Raw genomic sequence first — 22,987 nt, 5'->3', positions numbered from 1 at the left:
GACAACAGAGAGATAATGCCATAACATGCAAATGAGTTGGACTTACGAGAGAGAGGGCAGTGCAAAGTCACCTGCCTCACTTTCCCCTCTAGAGACATCTGGGTCCAGTGGTCACATAGAGATCAGGATGACTACAGATGGCCCTGGATATAATGGGAGACCTTGGCCTTTTATTGCTAAGGTCTTCAACTGGCCTTAGTTTGATTCAGTGATTAAGGCTAGGTAGTAACTATAGGCAAAGAATCTTCTCTTATACCTTGTCTCCCCCCCCCCCAAAAAAAAAAACAATATGTATATAAATAAATGAACCCAAACCACTTTGATTCTCAATGATTGTCCAGGAATAGATACCAGGTCAAGCCCCATTTGGTCATTGTTTTGGTCCTGATTGATTCAGATTGAATGCAAATAGCAATCATTTCTACTTTGGCCAGAAACCCTGAGGTCTCCTCCCAGATTATTTAATATCTATAAAGTAATTCAATGGAAAGAAATCCATCCATTTATGATTTTCTCTTTCACTACAAAAATTGCTAGATATACCCAGACCTATCTTTATAATCTGGTATTACTTTTATTCTAGACTTCTTGAAAATCTTCACTGGTATTACTTTACACAAGACTAAGGTTATAATTGATAAAATATCTTATGTCATTTTTTTTTTTTTTTTTTTTTGAGGCTGGATCTCCAAATGAGATACACTCTCAGATTTCAACATGTTCAGTTTCTTATTGTGGTAGTTTTCTCCTACTCAAACATACTGTTAACCTCTACTTCCAGGAGTTTACCATTTCAGTGTTTGATTTAGCATGGAAACTAGATTGGCTTTGGTCTACTGCAGCTCTGAAATACTGAGCTCAAGTGATCTCTGTCTCCCAAGGAGCAGAAATTAAAACTATTATGGATGGGCCTATTACCATTATGCCTGGCATTTCATATCTTAACTTCAAGTTATGAGATTTGGAACTTACCATAATCTTATCATCATGAATATATGCACAAATCAATGGAGCTGAGAGGAGGAAGGAGGAAGTAAGAGGGTGTTTCTATGGCATTTCATCCATTTTAAGTTAATTCACCATCTTTTTGAGGTTCTCTAATTTTCCAAACACATTTTAATTTTTTAAAAGCTCTCTACATACAGTCAACATTCTATACATTTCCCTTAATTATAACCTAATTATTGCCAAATTCAAGAACTTCCTTTCAGTATTCACCAATGACTTCTCTATTGTTTGTACTGCTAAATATCCCATATATCTAGGTAATTGGATATAGTCTCTTATCTTGACTTTAGAAGACGTCACAACATCCAGTAATCCTATCTCCTTAATTGTTCATTCTTTGTCTCTTTTATGTATGGGTTGGACTAGTTGGTCTTTAGGTCCCTTCCAACTCAAGTCCTAACTAAAATTCTACTTTTTACAAGCTTTTCCTAATCTTTTTTAATACCAATGTTTTGGAATGCTTAGCTACAGTGCCTAGCATATAGTAAATACTTAGTAAATGATTATCACCCACTTACCTTCCCTCAGTGATTATCTCTAATTTATCCTGTGGATATCTTTGTGTATAGTATAGTATATATATAGTATATAGTATAGAATATAGAAGAAATTATCTTCTCTGTTAGACTGTGATCTTGCTGAAAATGCAGATTGCTTTTTAAAAAGCCATTCTTTGTATTCTTTACACTTAACACAGTGCCTGACACATAGTAGGTTGTTTAATAAATACTTGTGAACTTGACTTCTGTGATTCATTGAACTAGATGATCTTGAAGATTTTACTTTTTAAGCCTGAGTTACGTTTTAGTATTTTTTTATATGCTACACTACACCATCCTCTTAATCATTTATTATCCTCCTGTGAATCTCTTTCTAGGTGGGTTATGAATTGAAAACAAAATCAACAACATTTTAAAGCTACAGCTTGAAATGTTATTACTGAGCCATAAAAAAATGAGATGAGAAAATTTCAAAAAATCTTAGATGGTAGAAAACTGATGCAAAGTAAAGCAAGCAGGACAATTCTTATGAGAAAAGCAATACTGTTAGGGAAAACAATTTTGAAGTGATAACTTTTGTAATACAATAATTATATCTCCAGAAGACATATGATGAAACATATTACTAATGCAGTTCTAGTAGTAGAGAAATGACATGAGAATCCCCTCTTTGGTCAGAATTGCAAGTCCAATGTGAAAGAATTCATGAACCTGAAATCTGAATGGCAAAAGGAAGTTTAATTTTTCACGAAGTGGGCAAATCTCTTAATGAGGAAATTTGCAAGAAATGTGCTAACAGAAACCTATTTTATAAGCAAATCTTGGGGGCTGGGAGCAGTTTGGGCTGGTTATCAGAACAAGATCTCCCAACTGAATGAAATCACTTTGAAGTCTTTTTTCCCCAGAGACTGGAATTTCCTGAAAGGAGGAGATCCGACTATTCCCAAAAGATCAATGGGGAAAGGAGAGAGGAGGTCGTGATTTGCCCAAGATCTCCAATTGAATGACACTGCTTATCTTAGAAAAGGGCCTTCTGGAAATTATGCCCCCTCCCAGATACTCTGGAGTCTAAGACCCCAAATCTCCCTTCTTTTACAGATCAAAGGGGACACAGTTTCAGAGTTCACCACCGTCATTACCATTTACCTCTTGATATAGTACAGAAAAAGACATACTTTTTTTTGGTCATAGTTACTGTATAGATTAATTTTGCTTGATTATAATCATTTGTAATAAAAATCTATCTCCCTTTCTCTTTCTTGGTTTTGAATTGGATTGGGAAAGTGAGCAGGGAGTTAAGAAGTCAGGGGAGTTATCAATAGTGAAGCCAAAAAATAAAAATAAAATAAAAATGTAGAAAGGAATTAAAATTATTATTAATACATGGACAGAGGAAATTTAAAAGGAAGTACAGAAAAGCAGGACTATTTGAAAAGTAATGTATAGAATGTATCATATTGTAAATTGCAGGAGATGGAGATTTGTAGTTTCACAGAGAATTCCTTTTCGTATCCTGCTATGACTATGGAAATATATTCCCGTTTCCCTTGGTGTCTAAGTTAATAAGTGTTTTAAGTGCATTAAAAAAATTACAAATTCTAACTTACAACATTGTGTGATCTTCTGGATATTAGAAGAGATGCGTTGAGCTAATTGGGCTGGGTCGCCACCAATTCCTGGAGTATAAGACATAGCTGATCTGTTCACTGACCAATCTCATCAGATGGGAGAGAAAAGAGAAATTTTCTCTAAATGACCATCTAGGATGAAAGCAAAACAGAATTGCATGATTAATATAAAAATAATTCATTTAAAAGTTGTCATTTTAAAAGCATCAACCAGAAAAGTGAAATTGATATCTTCAAATCAGCTTATGGGGAAAAAAATACAGAAATTCTGAATAACTAACAACCTGAACTATATAGTCATACCCAGTGCAAAATAAAATAAAATAGTTATTAAAAAAAAAAAACAAAAACAAACAAACAAAAAAAAAACAAAACCTGTTAATGAAGACTTTATCACTCTAAGGGATAAAGCAACAAAGTATATATTCACTTGATCTGAAGCACACTTCAAACTTTTGCCTCCAGTAAGTCTCTTTAAAACAAAAATTTAAAAGACAAAGTCTCTTTAATAAATAAGGTTAGTGATTTCTTATATTTATAAGGGAAGGGTATTTAAGACAAAGGATTGCTAGGAAACTCATACACCAGCCTGAGTGAGCTTACCAAATGTGGTCACCAAAGGGCACACAAATTTGAGATTTTCCTCTTATGTTACATTACACCATTACCTCAATCAATCCAGATTGGGATGTATTGATACAGGGCTTAATGCAAGGCTTTCTCAGCCACTCTAGTGCCTAAATTACTGAAATATGAAGAAGCATTGAGATAAAGGTTGAACTACAGTGATGGCAAAGATGGGACAGATTGAAACAGGACATAATCTAGGGAATGAAAGGGATGAGTCAAAGATGAGTTTACAGTTTCAAGATTGGGATCGAGAGACTAGCTTTGTCGTTAATAGGAATAGGCAGGCTGCTAAAGAGGAAGTCTAGTTTTAGAAGAAGATAATAAATAATTTTTGGCAATCTGAGTCTAACATTACAGTGTGTTGCTCATAGAAATGCCCTGGAAGCAGCTGGTAAAATGTGATTAGGCTGAAATGTCTAGATTACAGAGGTATCTTTGTAAATTCTAAGTTTTGGAAATAATTTAAAAGATCAGTACCAATATAACAAAAATTTGTAAGACTTTTCCCCCTTCTTTCATTGTTTCTATGAAGAATTTTTGGAATTAAAAAAAAAAAAATACAAAAGCCATTGGAAGAATTTGAGTTATAAATGATGATAAAAATGTTGTAAAGTGGAAAAATTATAAAATCTAATTTTATAAATGTATGATTCAATTAGAAAGTCAAAGGATAATGTTAAAGATAATGAGAAATGAAGAATAGAAAAAAAGGAAAACATAAGGGTTAGAAATACAAAAATGTGTCATTTATACATAGAAGTTAAATGAAATCACACTGTATGAATATAAATATGCAAAAAAGTCTGAAAACAGGGCTAAAGTTCTCATCTTTGGAAATACTTCCAGATGAATTCTGGGGAGAAAAGAAGCACATAGAGACATATAAGTAGGAGAAACAGTAGATATAGTGTCCCCAAAAATCAAGCCTAAAAAGAATATCAGGAAGGGAGATTTGTCTTAAGTCTTATAAAAATAGAAAAGCTGGGAATTCTGAGTAGAAAAGAGAACATTAAATTTGCCTAAGAAGAGGTCACTGAAATTAACATTTTCCACAAGGTCATGATGGAAGCTCTTTTTTTCTCCTGGAGATAAAATTTTAAAAGAAAGAACAACAGAGACAAGGTTGTTAGCAAAATGTTCAGAGTTTAGTTATGAATGAAATAAAGATATGAAAGCATCTTTCATCCTACTCCCGAGTTATTTCTAAAGAACAGGGCTTCTTAAAATTTTTTCCACTTGTAACTCCAAGAAAAAATTTTATGTGACCCTAGGCATGTAGGTATATAAAATAGACATTAAAATCAATCATTTACTAATAATAAATCATAATTTTTCCACCCCCACATTCAGTTACAAGCCCCCATATGAGATCAGGCATCACAGTTTAAGAAGCTAAGGCTTGGAGGACAAAAGGCAAGTCATTAAAACTGAGTCCATATACTTGCTTCTCTGCTTAAAAATAGGCACAAAAGCTTACATTATCACATGTCAAAGTCTACTATTGAATGCTTGCATAAATTCACATCCCATAAAATGCAGTGATTGGTCAAAGTGATCTTTACCTAAAACTACTTTCTGAGTTTTTTTTTTTTTTAAACTAAGCCATCAGCAAGAAGAATGAAGCAAGCCAAAGGGAAAAAAAAAAAAGAAGAAAAAAGGTGTTGTGTATGTATGTGTATGTATTTTGTAATCTATAGGAACTAGAGAAATAGTTCTAACAAAGAGAACAATCAAATAAAATGTGCTCTTTTCTTAATAAATCTATGTATGCATATAGAAATTTATATTATTTTATGTTAACTATTAAAGTGTGGATAGTGTATGGGAGCCAAGATGTACAGTATTTTGAGTTGAACAACTAACTGAGATCATGAATAAGCAATTATAATAGCTGATATCATATGTCACTTTATGATTTTCAGAGCACTTTATATCCATTAGCTCATTTAATCCCTACAACAACCCTGTAAGATGGGTGGTAGAGGTATTATGACTTTCATTTTATGGATTAGAAAACTCAAACAAAAATTGAAGATTACCTAGCCAATAAGTTGCTGAGTTAGGATTTGAACCCAGGTCTTCTGAGTCAAAGGGGAGATATAAAGAAAAGGTGAAAAGAGGACAGATAGGAGAGTGAGAGTGAACAAAGAAGAAAGGAGGAAAGGAGACAGGAGAAAATGGGAAGAGAAGACAGAAGAGGAGAAAGGGGGAAGAGAAAAGGGGAGAGAAGAGAAGAAATGGGGAGAGGAAGGATGAAAAAAGGGAGAAGGAAAATGGGAGAGAAAAAGAGAGAGAGAGAAAGAATTCCATAAAAACAATGCTCCCATCTTCAACTAAGAAATAGCATCAATCATATCCTGTGGTTTTTAGAATAGCAGCATGTACAAGGCTTAGTAATTATTATAAACTACTTATTTAAAAAAAAAAAAAAAACATGTATATAGTTCCTTTATTTTACACAGTTTCCAAATGCTTTTTTTTTTTTTTAAAGTTAAACTTTTCCAGATTTTCTTTGGAGAAAATTATGATGGATATGTTAGAAAGAAGAGGAAGTTAGTGATTTATAAAACTATATTAGACAGGAGTGGAGATTTAAAAAAAAAAAGTCTTCCTCCTTCAAATATTCTAGGTCCCATTATCCTCTAAAGTGGTTAAAAGTTCAGCCAATATGGGACATTCAATAACTCTAAACTTTTAAGGTCTATTTTTTCTTAGCTAAAAAAACTACCCATTTTTATATTCAATAGTATAATCAGCAAACACCTTACCCAAGAGTCTTTCCCCATGAAATTCTGTATTAGGCAGAATTCCAAAGTAACAAAGTATCACATAAAGAACATTTATCAGATAAAGTGGTTATGTGGTGGAGGATAAAGTTACCAAATTAGCAGACAAATGAAACAGATTAATCAATTAAGTCTTAGTAATAAGTTGTATCAAAGCTTGAGAACAAGTTTTCCTTCAGAAAGTTTAACTAGTTTGTATTTTTATTTGGCTAGCTGTATAAAACTCATGGGTAGTTGGCTAAGTAAGCAATAGGAAAAAGAACAGGGTAGTTTGGTGGGGGCCAATTGAACTAAATTGATGTTCACTGCCCACAGCATAGAATGGAAGAAAATGCTGACAAATGTCATTGGCTACTATCCATTATCAGTTTCACCTAATTTTCTCCTTTACTGTCAATGCTAATTTTTCTTAGTTATGAAATGAATGGAGATTGATCATAAAGCTAAGTTGTTGGACATTATCTATTCTTAGCTTCAAAGTGTTCTCTATGTCTTTAGAATACAAGCAAAGAAATGATCATCTCAAAATAAGAATGTGAGGAATGGAAGAAAAAGGAATAAAAGTTCTGCACAGTGCAATCACTGGCAAGAAGAAAAATAATTAAATGATGATCAAAATCTAAATGATCATAAAGTTATGGAAACTTGAATATCAGGAATTTAGAAAGCTGAAAAATTTTCAAGGTGGAAACAAAAAAGTGGCAAGAAATGATTAAATATATTACAGAGAGAGATTATTGAAAGTTACTTTCAGAGCTGGCTACTGTAATCAGTGTATACATGTTATTATTGGTCTGCCAGTTTACTTAAAATTATGATGAAATGCATATACTCTCTCATGACTGGCAGAAGTTCAATTCAAAAAAGTGTTTATTAAGTACCAAATATGTGCTTAATAGAAGGAAATATAATGATGAAAGGAAAAACAATTAAAAAACAAACAAACCCTCCACACTATCTTGGCTGTCAAAAACTTTAGATATTAATTTCACAAAGAAAAATTTTTTAGAATTGAAAATTTCTTGTTATTTTTCTGAGATAACTTTTGGAAATATTGTATTTAGAAACTGAATCTTTTCTCTTTTGTGACAAATTCATCAGATTAGGAAACAGAATTTCCAGCCGCACATTCAACATTAGGGACCTTAGAAGCCATATGATTTCACCTCTTCATTTTAAAGATGAACAAATCAAGGACTAGTAAGGATAAGGAACTTGTTTAACCTGGAATTAAAAACTCAAATGTTGAACCTAGCTTCTCTAATTCCAAATCCAGCATCACCCTCAAAAAACAAACTTAAAAATATTGATGCCAAAGACAAGACTAAAAAGCTGACAGAGGTTTAATGCTCCAAATAGCAATCATTACTCTATTTTTCCCTCAAGACATTTCTAAAGAACATTTTAAAGATATAAGCAGATTTTTCAAACAAAAGATTTTTTTTTTTTTTTTTACTAAATAGTATCTTTTAATTAATAGACATGTGGTTTTAAAGTTTTGGTAAAACTATATGCTGGGGTACAAAATTTTCATGGGCACTTCAATTCAAAAGCACTTATCAAGTGTTTTACTAAGTGAAATGCCACCATTAGAATTCTAATCTGAAACTTCATCATAATATCAAGATGATTGTAGGTTCTTGAAGGCCAAGACAATATATCTTAATATATCTTAAGGGGGTTTTGTTATGGGCCTGGGCTCAGATTACATATCCACTGGATAAGAAAAAGCCTATTTAAAATCTTTGAGATTGTCACCAGCATTACTAGAGGCAGAATAGTGAATTGTCTTACTATAGAAACTCATGAAGACACTAAGGCATAAAAGACTTGTGATCAATGAAAGGGGAAACATCTCATACCAATATAAATATTGATCTTTTAAGTACTGAGGCATAGGTAGGGCACTACCCTCAATTATAGATATAAACAAATTTACTTAAAGGAACTTACACAATGACAATAAATCAATTTCAGTGCTTTCTTAGACTCCTGTTTGTTTGTTTGTTTGTTTATTGTATCTCAGCCCCTAATTCAGGACCTGTCACACAGTTAACACATAATGAATGCTGGCTGTTTTATCAGAAAGACATAGCCATCATGAACGTAGGATTTATATGCCCCATCACCCTGTAGGTCACTTAAAATATAACAACTATAGAAGAATGGCTACCAAAGTTAAGTGATGAAGTGGAGCTAACACTGAATTTGGAATTAGGAAGACTTATTTTGAGTTCAAAACCAAACTCCATATTGTACATAATTTGCTATTTCATATGCAATAATTTTCTTTATTAGACTATGTTATGAAAATGTTTGGTTTTTTCCAAAAATTAAAAACAAATCCAGTCTCAGAAATTTATTAGCTGTGTGAACTTGGGCAAGTCATTTACTCCTGTTTGGCTCAGTTCCTCATCTATAAAATGAGCTGGAAAAGGAAATGGCAAAAATTTCAACATCTTTGCCAAGAAAATTCCAAAATGGAGTCATGAAGAATTAAACACATCTTCAATGATACACCAACTATATAGGACCAATATTTAAGATTACTTTGAAGAACCAAAATGTCTCATTTGATGAATTTGATTCTGATAGGTAGAACAATATGTTTTATTTCTTTTGTTATTTGGAAAAGTTTTAAATGATAGCCAAGATAGAACAGCATGAAGAATGAAGAAATATCCAAGCCTTATCAAATTTCAAAATGTCCTTTAAAATGTACCTGTTTCTTCTACTGTTTATTATGAATGTTCCAGTGGAAAAAAAGAAATAAAAAAACAAAGAAAAATGAATGTTACAGTGGTAGTCTGGTGTAATGGAGGGACCTGGGTTCAAGTCTCACTTCATATTTATATACCCTGAACAATTCATTTAATCTATCTCTGTTCTAGGCAATTCTAAAACTATAAATTTCATGGAAAATGCTGATATGCATTGATAGAATTACTTTCCATATATGGAAATTCCCTACATCAATGAAATGACAGGTCCACTATCTATTTTTTAATGTCATAATTCATAAATAGATAGTTGTTCAGAACTTTTGGGGTTCTCAGAACTTTTAAAAAATTCATAATACTTCACTTTAGAGTTCTAGAATCTAAGTGCTCCTCAATCTCAGTTTATATTACCACAGGGATTTTTCATGTTCCCCACAATCTTCACTCCAACAAGCACCTAATTCTGGGATCAATTAGAATTTCATATTTAAGTTCATACTTAATTTAACTCTTCCCTACTGTATTACTTGTGTAACTCAAGTCTAGGGTTTGTATCATAAGGAAGAGTAAAATTAAAGTGAGAGGAGGGAAAAAAAAAAAAAAAGCAAAGACACAAAGACAGGATAGTTAGTATTAGTGAGTTAATATGGTCTCTTATTAACTGATGTGAAAACTAAGAATCCAGAGCATAATCTTGCAGTCACAAGTTTGAAGCAACCTGCTACTAAGGTTCACTCCCTATCACAAGATATAAGTCAGGACCATTATCAATCTTTGTGCATGTGTGGTATAGGCTAAACCAGAAGGGTTACTTACCAAGCTATCAAGACATAAACAAATTGAGAGGTATTTCACAAACCTGAAAAATTATTTGCTTAAGTCTGCATATAAACAGGAAAAAGTTCTGAAGAATCTTGATGGAATATGTTGGGAGGCAGTACAGTCAAAATTTCATTTTAAAATACTGTATGTCAATAACTTAAACGGTTAAAAAAAAGTGTGGCCTGACTTGGGTAATGGATTTTTCTATTTATAAGAAATGCAAGAAAAAGTGACTAGGGAGAACCTGGAAGGATTCTGTTTTCTTTGTTTTCAAGTTTTTGATAATCACTTTTTTTTTTTTTTTAAAGAACATAACAGAAAATTTAAGTCAATAAATGAACTTAACCCAAAGTATGACTTCCTGACAATATGAACTATGGTTCATTTATTTCTGTACAATATTCTTTTTCAGTTCCCCAATGTTCAGAAAGGATACTTTGAAATTTAATTATTAAACACATTAGTTGAAAAAAGGAACAGGTCAACTCCATCCCTCAGGGGAAGTTATGAATTTCTGGTTCATCTCAGCAGCTAACTCCTCTAGAGTTTGTGGTAATGTTTCCCAGTAGAACTTTTCAATCACTGGAAGCACACCATAAGCTTTTTCCCTACCTCCTGACTTCACGTGTGCATGATGCTCAGGCCAGGATGAACTAAGAAAGAAAAGACCTGGAAAGATTCAGGAAAGGATAGGAGTGTTAGACTATTTTCATACTCCCCAGGTGCCCGCAAGAACACTGACATTACTCTCCAGTGTCCTTTCTGAGCAACAGGTTCAGGTGGCAGAGCTTTGGGAATACGGAGGCAACAGGAAAGAGAAGCACAGGGAGAAATCTGGGCACACAACTGGGGTGAGCGCCATAAGGAAAGAGGCAAGTCCTAGGTCCCCAAGCCAGCTGATCTCGCCAGGAATGCGGAACTAGCGCCCCCCATCCCCCTTCCAACACACTCCCTCCTTATGCCAGGTCAGGAAAAACCGCCCCTCAGCCCCAATATAGATAGAAACTGCTCAGGCCTCCTCCACCCTATCAACTGGGAAGGGAGAAGGGAAGCAAAGAAAAGGGGCGCTCTCTCAGTAGCTGCGATTACCGGAGGCTCTCTGTCCTTCCCACAGCTGCAGCTTCTGCTGCTGCGGCAAAGCCCAGGGCGGCGTCCAAGAAATACCACGTTACACAAACAAGGAGGAACGCTGCAGAGACCCCCCCGCAGACACTAGGCAGGCCGCAAATGCATTGACACCACTCCATAGGCTCTCTGAAGGCCAAGGCGCCCCAGATGTCCTCTTACCAAGACCACCACCTTTTCCTTTTCCTTTTCCTTTTCCTCCTCCTCCTCCTCCTCCACCGGCAGCCACCCTTACACGTCCCGGAAGGCACCCGGCTGAATTTTTCAGCTGATGGGCGGTGGTTCGCAGCAGCCGCCTCCCTGCTGCGCTTGCCCTGCTGCAAAGCCCAGGAAAAGAGGCGGGGCCCCGACCTCTCTCATTGGCCGCAAGTGTTGAGTGACACTCACCCTTTCCCTCCCACCCTTCCCTTTTTTTGTATGCGAAATAATGGGTTCTAACCAGAGGGAGCCGGGACAGAGTAGTGGAGATAGGTTAGCCCTTTAATCAGTGCATTCAGTGTCACGCGGATCAAGGTTGCTTGTCGGTCTCCTTTACCTGGAAGAAAGTGGCTGTCGCCGCTGCTCACTGGAGATACAAAAGACCCTAATTTGTTTGTATTAATTTTTGGTATGATTAAATTGCATTTCAGTCCTTAAAAAGTCCACAAACCTTTGGGTAGTTATGGCAAGGAATACGCATCCAGAACTTCCATTCACAAATTTACCTTTAAATAGGAGAGACACACAGAGGCCAAGGGAGGAGGAGTAGCAGATCCCTCCCTTTCTGTTCATTTTTCTCCGCCTATGAGGAGGAAAAGCGATATTATCATTGTTTTTTGACTTCGTTTAGACTGAGACAAAGAATTCTGTTTTGTCTTGAAAATATAAGGGCACATATCATCCCAGAAGCTGAATTAAATGGTTAGTGAAAAGTAATATCCAGGGTGTGACTGTAGTCAAATAATCAATAAGAATTTATTTATTATGTTCTTATTATGTCAGGGACCCTGTTAAACCCTTCCATGCAAAGGTTTAAAAAAAAAAAATCAAAACAGCAAATCAAAATCAACAACAACAACAACAACAAAAATCCTCCAGATCTCAAGGAGCTAAATCTAAGATGGGGGAGTGAAAAAGGGCTGAAACTCTGAGTTGATGGACTGGAATCAGACAATCCAGAACTTAAGGCTAATTGCTGATTGGACAATACTCTATTAGTTTATGCTTGGAAAATGGCCCTTCCCACTATTCTGTGCTAGCTCAATCTTTTTGGTTATACAGAGAATTTTAAGAGGGATTAGGGGGTGGAGTAAAACAAGCCAGGGTCACTTTGGGGTAGAGGAGGAGAAGGGAGGTCATGGAGATCCTTCGCCAATCCCCTTCACTTCTACCCCTAAATTAGATCAAGAATAAAGACCAAGGACTTTTGCTTATCCTGACTCCGGCTGATTCTAAGGCATCCAGGGTGCTAACTTAGTCTTCACAGGGGAAGGGAAGAACACATATAGAAGATATATATAGCATTGTTACATATTATATTATAATATTAATATTATTATATTATATTATATTATATATACACACATATATGGTATGTTTATATCTTCTATTTACAACAATCTACATATGTATCTAGACATGTACAAATGTATATATTTAAATAAGTTTACATATTTTATGTATATTACACATATGTATAGGTTTGCATGCATGTAATCTGAAAGGGTAATCTGGGGCAGCAATTGGAACAGGCGAAGCCCTTATGTAGAAAACATTTAAAGTGAGTTTTGAAGAAGGAAGGGGAAAGAGAGGAACTAAAAGTTAGGAGTGAGGGGGCAGAGCATTCTATTCATGGGGGTGCAGAGATATCCTAGATGAGAAGTAGAGTATGTACTTGATGGTATGGGGTAGTGCAATGTTGGATCAAAGTGAATAGAGAAGAGTAAAATATCAGAAACCTAAAAGCATATAAAAGATTCAGGTTGCAAAAGGTTTTAAATGCCTCAAGATAAAAGTCTTTCTAATCCTAATGCAAAATTGCTATGAAGGTCAGGAAAGCGGGGAGAACTTCTATTGTGTTTAACAAATGCTATCTGATATTGAAATAGATGCTTTGCTCAAAATAAATAAAATGTAGATAATCCATGAAAAGGTAAGCTTGGAAAGGTTATTGGAATGAGGTCATTGTTTGGGACTTTAAAATGAAAGCTCATTTTTAGAAAATATTGTTAGAAAAATATTTTGATTGCATCTCCCTTTGAAAGGTAAGGCATATCTATTGACAGATTTTTTGTGACCATTGATTGACAAAGGGAACAATGAGAAATATAATTTCCTGTTTGATATCAGGCTCTCTCATCCTAAAATACATAATGAGCATAAGCAAAATTATTTAATTAATTAAAACAAATCCATCATGAAGATGAAACTTATGCACTTATAGCTGTTAGGGAAAATGAAGTAGATGAAGTAAGAATAGACATTCATATGCAAATACCTATAGTTCTATGCATGAAGACCAAGAGAGGAGAGAAGAGAGGATATAAAGACACAGAAACTGCAACAAATGCAGAGACAAAGAGAGATAACTTTATATAAATGATGGATATATATATATATATATATATATGTATATATATATATATATATATATGTATGTATGTATGTATATGAATTGAGTATCTGACTTCAAGATAAAAGTGGGTACAAAGAGAATGATAAAATAATATAAATAATATTATAAAGTAATAAGTAATCAAAAGGTACAGAGGCTTATAAACTACTCATAAGATTCATGTTTATATGCTAGGAATTCTTTCTTTTAAAAAAAAATATTTTATAATGATGAATGTTGGAAAGGATGTGGGAAAACTGGGACACTAATACATTATTGATGGAGTTGTGAACTGATCCAGCCATTCTAGAGAGCAATTTGGAACTATGTTCAAAAAGGCATCAAACTGTGCATACCCTTTGGTCCAGCAGTGTTTCTATTGGGCTTATATCCCTGAGAGATCTTAAAGGAGGGAAAGGGATCCAGATGTGCAAAAATGTTTGTGGTAGCCCTTTTTGCAGTGGCAAGAAACTAGAAACTGAGTGGATGCCCATCAGTTGGAGAATGGCTGAATAAGTTATGGTATATGAATATTATGGAATATTATTGATCTATTAGAAACGATCAGAAAGATGATTTTAGAGACGCCTGGAGAGACTTACATGAACTGATGTTGAGTGAAATCAGAACCAGGAGATCATTGTACATGGCAATAAGAAGATTATAGATGATCAATTCTGATGGACATGGCTCTTTTCAACAATGAGATGATTGAGGCCAGTTCCAATAATCTTGTGATGAAGAGAACCATTTACATGCAGAGAGAGGGTTGTGGAAACTAAGTGTGGATCTCAACATAGCATTGTCACTCTTTTTGTTATTATTATTATTATTTTTTTGCATTTTATTTTCTTTCTCATTTTTTCCCTTTTAATCTGATTTCTCTTATGCAGCATGATAATTGTATAAATAAATATATATGCATATATTGGATTTAATGTTTTTTACCATGTTTAACATATATTGGATTATTTGCCATTTAGGGGAGGTGTAGGGGCAAGGGGGAAAAATTGGAACACAAAATTTACAAGGATCAATGTTGAAAAATTATCCATGCATATGTATTAAAAATAAAAAGTTTTAATTAATTAGAAATATTTTATTTAAAAAACAAGAAAAAGAAAAATACAGAAAAGGGATACAAAACAAAATGAAACAAAACAAAAGAGAAAATTGTCATGTGCTCAGCAGAACATCAGGAAGAATTCAAAATATAAAATCACAAATTACCAGTTCAAGTATATATAAATAGAAAAAGTTATATTCATGACTGTCCATTTTTTCTTTCCTTCCTTATAAATTGTATGTTTGTTCTCAACTGCCTACCTTTTTTTACTTTATTCTTTTTTCCCCTTTCATCCCGCAAGCCCCAAGCAAGCTATAGTTAAGTAAAGATATATTTATGCATACATATGTAGATATATACACACACATACATAGACACATTTGCCTCCCCACACACACACACACACAAATATTTTTCCAATCTCTGCTGACTGCTTTAATTCTGCTCCTTAACTTGCTTTGCTATTATTTAATCCCCTCACCATGGATCCCTTCCTGTCTTCTTCCCTCACCCTCTGCTTGCCTGTCTGCCCATCCCTTCCCATTAATTCTTTATAGATTTGGAGGATGCTATACCCTTCATGGTATATAATGTTGCCTATTTTACCCATTAGGAATGCTTTCTTTAAAATGCTGAAGGAATTATTTTTTAATGAGCATCTTTAATGGCCAATGAAATGTCTTCCAGCTCTTAAATTCTGTAATTGTGTTCATTTAATATCAGCAAATCATTGAAGAAGAACATATTGAATTCTTGGGAACAGACCCAAATAGTGCTAAAATATACAAAATGTTGCATAACTTTTTTTTTTTCCAATTTCTTGGCTTACCCTAGAGCAAACTATTGACTTTTATGCTGATGGTACAAAAGTAATTCCGGATTAAACTCCTAATGCTATAGTACAAATCAAGGGATGATCTCCAAATTGGATTAGTAGTCATTGCATTCATAGCCCCATTCACTTGAAGTGAAAAAAATAAAAAAAAATTTAATTTAAGAAAGTCCTTGATGAAGGAATAGGAAGTATTGATTTTTATGAAATCTCAACACTTAAGTAATATCTTTTTAATGTTCTGTGTGAAAAAAAAAAAGGGAAGTATACATAATGCACTTCTGCTGCATACTGAAGAGTGATGGTTGTCTCCAAGAAAACTACTTGTGCAATCATGTGAGTTGTCAGATGACCTAGCACTTTTTTCATAAATCATTTTTAGTTGAAAGAATAACTGCAGACACACATATATATTAATAAATGTAATTTTAAAATATTGTATAATGAAATGCATCAACAATTAGAAGATACATATGTGTATATTATATAGATAGATATGGATATGGATATATAAAACCATTATGAAATTCAAGAGAAGCATTAAAAAAATAAACAGGAAAGATAAAACATAAAGGATTCAATTAAGTCAAACAATTTACATTCCTACATGGGAAGATGATACTTGTAAGCATTTTATCACTATTAGATCAGTAAGAAAGAATTTACAAGTCAGAGAGCATGAGTATAAGTTGACTTTGATAAGATGATATTAAAAAAAAATTAAAGGGAGAGAAAGAAGATTGCATTGAGAGAAAAAGAAAGAGAGAAGTAAAATGACATAAATTATCTGACTGAAAAATCTTCTATCATGGAAGGACATATGGGGGAGGAGAGCTGGTGGGCAGAATTGCCTCAAAAAGGGAAAAACATACACACTCATTTAGTTCAGAAATATATTTTACTCTTTAGGGAAGGAGGAAGGGAGGGGAATAATAGGAGGGAGTAACAGAGATGGGATGGTGGATTGGGGGAAACAGTGGTCAAAAGCAAAACACTCTGGCTCTGTGTGTGTGGGGGTGTGTGTGGGGGGGTGTGTGTGTGTGTGTATGAGAGAGAGAGAGAGAGAGAGAGAGAGAGAGAGAGAGAGAGAGAGAGAGAGAGAAAGAAAGAGAGAAAGACAGAGAGAGAGAGAGAGAGAGAGAGAGAGAGAGAGAGAGAGAGAGAGAGAGAGAGAGAGAGAGAGAGAGAGAGAATAAATAGGAAAAAAATAGGATGGGGGAGGGATTCACAGTAATCATAACTATGAATATGAATGGGAGGAATTTACCCCTAAAGCAGAAGCAGATAGCAGAGGAGAACCCTACAATACCTTGTTTACAAGAAATATATTTGAAGCAAAAACACACACATGTGAGTAATGTCGAGGGTCTAGAGCAGAATCTTTAATACTTTAGCTAAAGTTAAAAAAAAAAAAGCTGGAGTAGTAGTCATGATCTCAGAGAAAGCAAAAATGAAAATAGATTCAATTAAAAGAGATAAGGCAGAACATCTTGCTAAATAAAAGGCATCATAGCAAATGGTGTTATATAAATAACAAACATATATGCATTAAACAGTATAATATTCAAATTTTTAAAGGAAAAAGTACTGAGTTATAGGAGAAAATGAAGGGACCTCAATTGTCCCCTCTCAGAACTAGATAAATCTAAGTATAAAAAAAGCAATCAAGAAATAAGGGGAATAGAATTTTAGAAAAATTAAATATGGTGGACCTTTGGAAAAAATTGAATGGGAATAGAAAGTAATATGCCTTTTTCCTCAGTGGTACATGAAACCTGCACAGAAATTAACTACATATTATATCATGAAAACTTCACAATCAAATGCAAAAAAGCAAAAATATTGAATGCATTTTATATGCAATAAAAATTACATGTAATAAATTACATATGATAAATTACAAATCATAGAAACAATCAGTAATTACATTATTCGTGAAACAGCATATCAAAATTTATGGGATGAAATCAAAGCAGCACTCAATGAAAAATTATATCTCTACATGGTAACATCAGAAAAGTAGAAAAAAGAACAGATAAAAGGATTGGGCAAGCAAGTAAAAAAAAAAGAACTTGAAAAGAAAAAAAATTTAAAATCCCAACTAGGTACTAAATTGGAAATTTTAAAAATCAAAGGAGAAATTAATAAAATGGAAAGGAAGAAAACCATTGAACTATTAAATAAAAGAAGATACTGGTTTTATGAAAACACCAATAAAATAAATAAACCATTATTAATTTGATTTTTAACAAAATAATATTAAATGAATAGTATCAAAAATGAAAAGGTTACATTCACCATCAATGAAGAGGAAATCAAAATAATTATTAGATGCTATTTTGTCCAATTATATTGCGATAAGTTTGAAAATCTGAGTTATTTTGCATAATTATATTCCAATAAATTTAAAAATCAGAGTAAATTACTCTGATTAACAGAAGAGGAAATAAAATACTTAAATAAGCCCATTGTAGAAAATAGAAATTAAATAAGCCCCAAAAATTCCCTAAGAAAACTTCTCAGAGCCACATGGATTTGCAAATGAATTATATGAGCCATTTAAAGAATAATTAATTTCAATATTATATAAACTATTTGGAAAAATAAGGAAAGAAGGAATCCTACAAAATTATTTTTATGAGACAAATATATTGCTGAAACAAACCAGGAAGAACAAGAAAAAAGAAAAAAAAGTGTAGACCATTTTCTCTAATCAATATTGATGTGAAAATTTAAAATAAAATATTATCAGGGAGATTATAGCAATATATCATACCAGTCACAAAGTACTTCCAGTTGTAATTTATAATGACAATGCAGAGCTGGTACAATATTAGGAAAGCTATCTTTACCATCAATAACAAAAGCAACAAAAATCATGTGATTACTTTAATAGATGAATAAAAAGCTTTTCAATAAAATTCAACACTCATTCCTATTAAAAAAACACAGGGAAAAATAGGAATAAATGGAGTTTTCCTTGCAATGAAAAGTAATATCTATCTAATACCATCAGCAAACATCACCTGGAATGGAGATAAGTTAGAAGTCTTCCCCATAATATCAAGAGTGAATCAAGGGTACCTATTATCACCACAACAATTCAATATTGTTAACGTATGTTAATATTATTAATAATATGTTAATGTAGTCCTAAGAGAAGAAAAATAAATTGAAGGAATTAGAATAGGCAATAAGGGGGGAGGGGGAAATCACTCTTTACAGATGATATGATGGTATACTTATTCAGAGCCATATAAATCAAGCAACCAAAAATTATTTTATATAACTAGAAAAAATAATAGGATTTTTCTGGAAGATTCTTGTTATTGTTATTTGTACTTTATTTTCGAAGAGGATCATGGCATCAAGGAGGTGATACCATGCCATGCAAGTGAGTTGGATTTAAGTGAGGGAGGGTTGTGCAAGATCACCTAACAAAAGGTTAAGAATATCAAGGGAATAAATAAAAAAATAATGTACAAAAAGGTGGCTTCGTCATACCATATCTGAAATGATTCAAGGTAATTCCAAAGGATTCATGATGAAAAAAGCTGTCCATCTCAAAAGATGGAGTCTGAATACAGATTGAAGCATATTATTTTTTACTTTTGGGGGGTGAGTGGGGATGGGGAACCTGTTTTTCTTTCACAAAACATGGAGGGCAAAGTAGGAAGGAGAGAATTTGAAATGCAAAATAAAATAAAATGTTAACATTTTTAAGTGTAATTGGGAAAAATAAAATGTTATTAAAAACAAATAAAAATGATTAAAAACAACAGCAATGGTAAAATAATAATACTTCTTAATGTTTTGTTTGAAAATTAGATATTTTCATTAAGATTGTAAAATCTCATAATGTTTGATTTTGTTATTTTTAATGAAATGATAAGTAAATTAAAATTTTGTCAGTTTTAATTTGTAACAGGGTAGCTACTGATGAATATAACTTATATAAACAAAACTCTTTAAAGTTCTCAAGAGTTTTTAAGTATTCAAAGGAATCTTTTTTTTAAAAATAGCTTTTTATTGACAGAACATATGCATGGGTAATTTTTGCAATATTGTCCCTTGCACTCACTTCTGTTCCAACTTTTCCCTTCCCTTCCTCTATTCCCTCCCCTAGATGACAGGCAGTCTCATACATGTTAAACATGTTAAAGTATGTCTTAGATACAATATATGTGTACAGATTCATACAGTTTTCTTGTTTCACAAGAAAAATTGGATTCAGAAGGTAAAAATAACCTAGGAAGAAAAACAAAAATGCAAGTAATCCACATTCATTTCCCAGTGTTCCTTTTCTGGATGTAGCTGATTCTGTCCATCATTGATCAATTGGAACTGAATTTGTTGAAGATATCCACTTCCATCAGAATACATCCTCATACAGTACTGTTGTTAAAGTGTATAATGATCTCCTGGTTCTGCTCATTTCACTTAGCATCAGTCCATGTAAGTCTCTCCAAGCCTGTCTGTATTCATCCTGCTGGTCATTTCTTGCAAAACAATAATATTCCATAACATTCATATACCACAATTAACCCAACCAGTCTCCAAGTAATTGGCATACATTCAATTTTCAGTTTCTACGGCTACAAAGAGGCTGTCACAAACATTTTGGCAAATACAGGTCCCTTTCCCTTCTTTAAGATCTCTTTGGGATATAAACCCAGTGGTAACATGGCTAGATCAAAGGATATGCACAGTTTGATAACTTTTTGAGCATATTCCAAATTGTTCTTCAGAAGGGCTAGATCTGTCCACAACTCCGCCAACAATGCATCAGTGTCCCAGTTTTCCCGCATCCCCTCCAACATTTTTTTCTGTCATCTTAGCCAATCTGACAGGTGTGTAGTGGTATCTCAGAGTTTTCTTAATTTGCATTTCTCTGATTAATAATGATTTGGAGCATCTTTTCATATGACTAGAAATAGTTTCAATTTCTTCATCTGAAAATTGTCTGTTCATATCCTTTGACCATTTATCAATTGGAGAATGGCTTGATTTATTATAAATTAGAGTCAATTCTCTATATAGTTTGGAAATGAGGCCTTTATTATAACCTTTAAGTGTAAAAATGTTTACTGCTTCCCTTCTAATCTTGTTTGTATTAGTTTTGTTTGAACAAAAGCATTTCAATTTTATATAATCAAAATTTTCTATTTCTATAATGATCTCTAGTTCTTCTTTGTTCATAAATTTCTTCCTCCTCCACAAGTCTGTGAGGTAAACTATCCTATGTTCCTCTAATTTATTTGTAATCTTGGTCTTTATGCCTAAATCATGAACCCATTTTGATCTTATCTTGGTGTATGGGGTTAATGTGGGCCCATGCCTAGTTTTTGCATATTAATTTCCAGTTTTCCAAGCAGTTTTTGTCAAATAATGAATTCTTATCCCAAAAGTTGGGATCTTTAGGTTTGTCAAACAATAGATTGCTATAGTTATTGACTATTTTGTCCTGTGAACCTAACCTATTTCACTGATCAACTAGTCTACTTCTTAGCCAATACCAAATGGTTTTGGTGACTGCTGCTTTATAATATAGTTTCAGATCAGGTACAGCTTTTTGATTTTTTTTTTTCATTAGTTCCTGTAATGTTCTCTGTAAAATGTAATGTTCTCTGTTGAGGTTTTCTTGGGGTCTAAGGGAGGAGCCTTCATTTCAGTTCAGTAATCACCACAAATATAGCCAGGTGTTAAAGTCCAAAATCCTTTATTGTCTCCTTCAAAGTCTTATCTCATTCACTTGGGGCTCAGCTAGTTTTCTGAGGGCCTTCCAGAATCTTGGTTTCAGTGGAGAAACAAAGGAGGAGAGCCTGCCACCAAGGTGGTGTGAGATGGGATGAATCTGTGAGTCCTAGGGCTTAGGCTTGTGCTCCAGCCTTCAGCCTCCAGGCTTCTGTCTGCTTGTCTCTGAATCTCTCTGGCTGAGACTTGTAGCTTATGTGCCCCACACTGAGTACAACTAAATCATTATATCACTAGGAACCCATTATTTGTTGTAGGATTAAATCAATGCTAAACTAGATTTAACCAGTCTCCTCAATTCCACTTAGTACCTTGTTTCAAGTTGTGGTCCATAACATCTCCCTGTAGGATTAAATCAATCATACTGAACCATGCTAAATTAGATAAACATTGTCTCTATCAATTCCACTGACTTAATACTTTGTTTCAAATTCAAAGTTCTGGCCCATAACATCTCCCACTTTCTTTTGTTTTTAGAACATAGTTGGTCATGACATCCCTGGCTTCTGAAGGAGGTGAGAACCCCACAAAAGGAGATAATAATGCCTTCCCTGTCTGCTCAAAAAAGGGGTGAAAACACCATAAAAGGAGATGATCATACCCTCCCTGATGTCTCAGGAAGGGAAATGAAGATACCAAAGGAAATGGGAAATCAAATCAGATTAGCAGGTTTATGAAGGGTCTCACTCTTAAAACAAATATACATAAATCCATCAATATGGGAGGTATTACACATTACTACATAAATTACATAGTAACATAACATAAGCTAGTAGTGATGTAACAAATAACATGAATCAACATCAGGAATTATACATGACCATAAGTCCTAGAAATAGTTCAAAAGGAATCTATTGTCCATTATTTCATGTGCCAGGAATCCAATAATTCCTGCAAGTTTTGAAGTCTTGTAATAGTCTCATCTCTTGTTAGGGAATCCAATGATTCCTGCAGATTTTGTTCTTAGGTCTTCTCCTTTGTTTTGAGGTTTTTCTCTTTTTCTGTCTCTCTGAGCCAGGTACTGTTGATACCCATTTGATTCCTTCTCCATCTGTAAAAATACAAGCAAATCCTTTCTCCCAAGAAGTTAACCTATCTAGTCCCTTCCATTTACCACTTTCTGGATCTCTCCACATCATCTGGCAATTACATTCAAGCTGCTTGAACTGGACACTGCCCTTCTGTTGGGTTAAAAAAGCCTATATTCTCTCCAACTGTAATCCCTTTCTGTCATCTGATTGCTTTTTGGCTCATAGATTATGTAATCCTTTTTTCCCATCAGATTTTTTTTTTCTTGCTGATTGATCACATCAGAGTCCTGAGCTTCTAAAGGTGTAACCTTAGCTGCCATCATGCCCCACCTGTCTTTTGTTATATCTTGGAGCTGCATCCTGCCTCTCATTTCTTTCGGTCAGTCTACATTCTGAAGTCCAGTGGAAGCCTCAGTTGCATTTTGGACATAAGGTTTTAGGTGTTCTCTCACCCTGTCCTTTCATTCTATCCCTTTGCCTACATTGTGTTCT

General features: G+C 33.8%; 1 protein-coding gene and 1 pseudogene across 3 annotated transcripts in view; one reads left to right on the top strand and one right to left on the bottom strand.

Annotated features, from left to right (window-relative positions):
* Positions 1–11,589, bottom strand: part of STX7 (syntaxin 7) — a 51,122-nt gene extending 39,533 nt beyond the window's left edge. Inside the window, exons 1-2 of one of the 3 annotated variants that reach the window (XM_074309811.1) lie at positions 11,382–11,589; positions 3,116–3,268 (exon numbers count right to left, since the gene is read on the bottom strand). In XM_074309811.1, the coding sequence (XP_074165912.1) occupies positions 3,116–3,200 (85 nt within the window). In that variant the 5' untranslated portion in view covers positions 3,201–3,268; positions 11,382–11,589. Of the gene's footprint in view, positions 1–3,115; positions 3,269–3,511; positions 3,535–11,183 lie in introns of those variants that run through there. The other 2 variants (XM_074309813.1, XM_074309814.1) reach the window with 2 other exon arrangements.
* LOC141540667 (E3 ubiquitin-protein ligase RNF8 pseudogene) overlaps positions 11,491–22,987 on the top strand; it is a 46,819-nt pseudogene continuing 35,322 nt past the window's right edge.

Source organism: Sminthopsis crassicaudata, chromosome 4, assembly GCF_048593235.1.
Source record: "Sminthopsis crassicaudata isolate SCR6 chromosome 4, ASM4859323v1, whole genome shotgun sequence".
Taxonomy (NCBI): domain Eukaryota; kingdom Metazoa; phylum Chordata; class Mammalia; order Dasyuromorphia; family Dasyuridae; genus Sminthopsis; species Sminthopsis crassicaudata.
The sequence above is the reverse complement of the archived record's forward strand: the minus strand, read 5'-3'. Positions and strand labels throughout refer to the sequence as shown.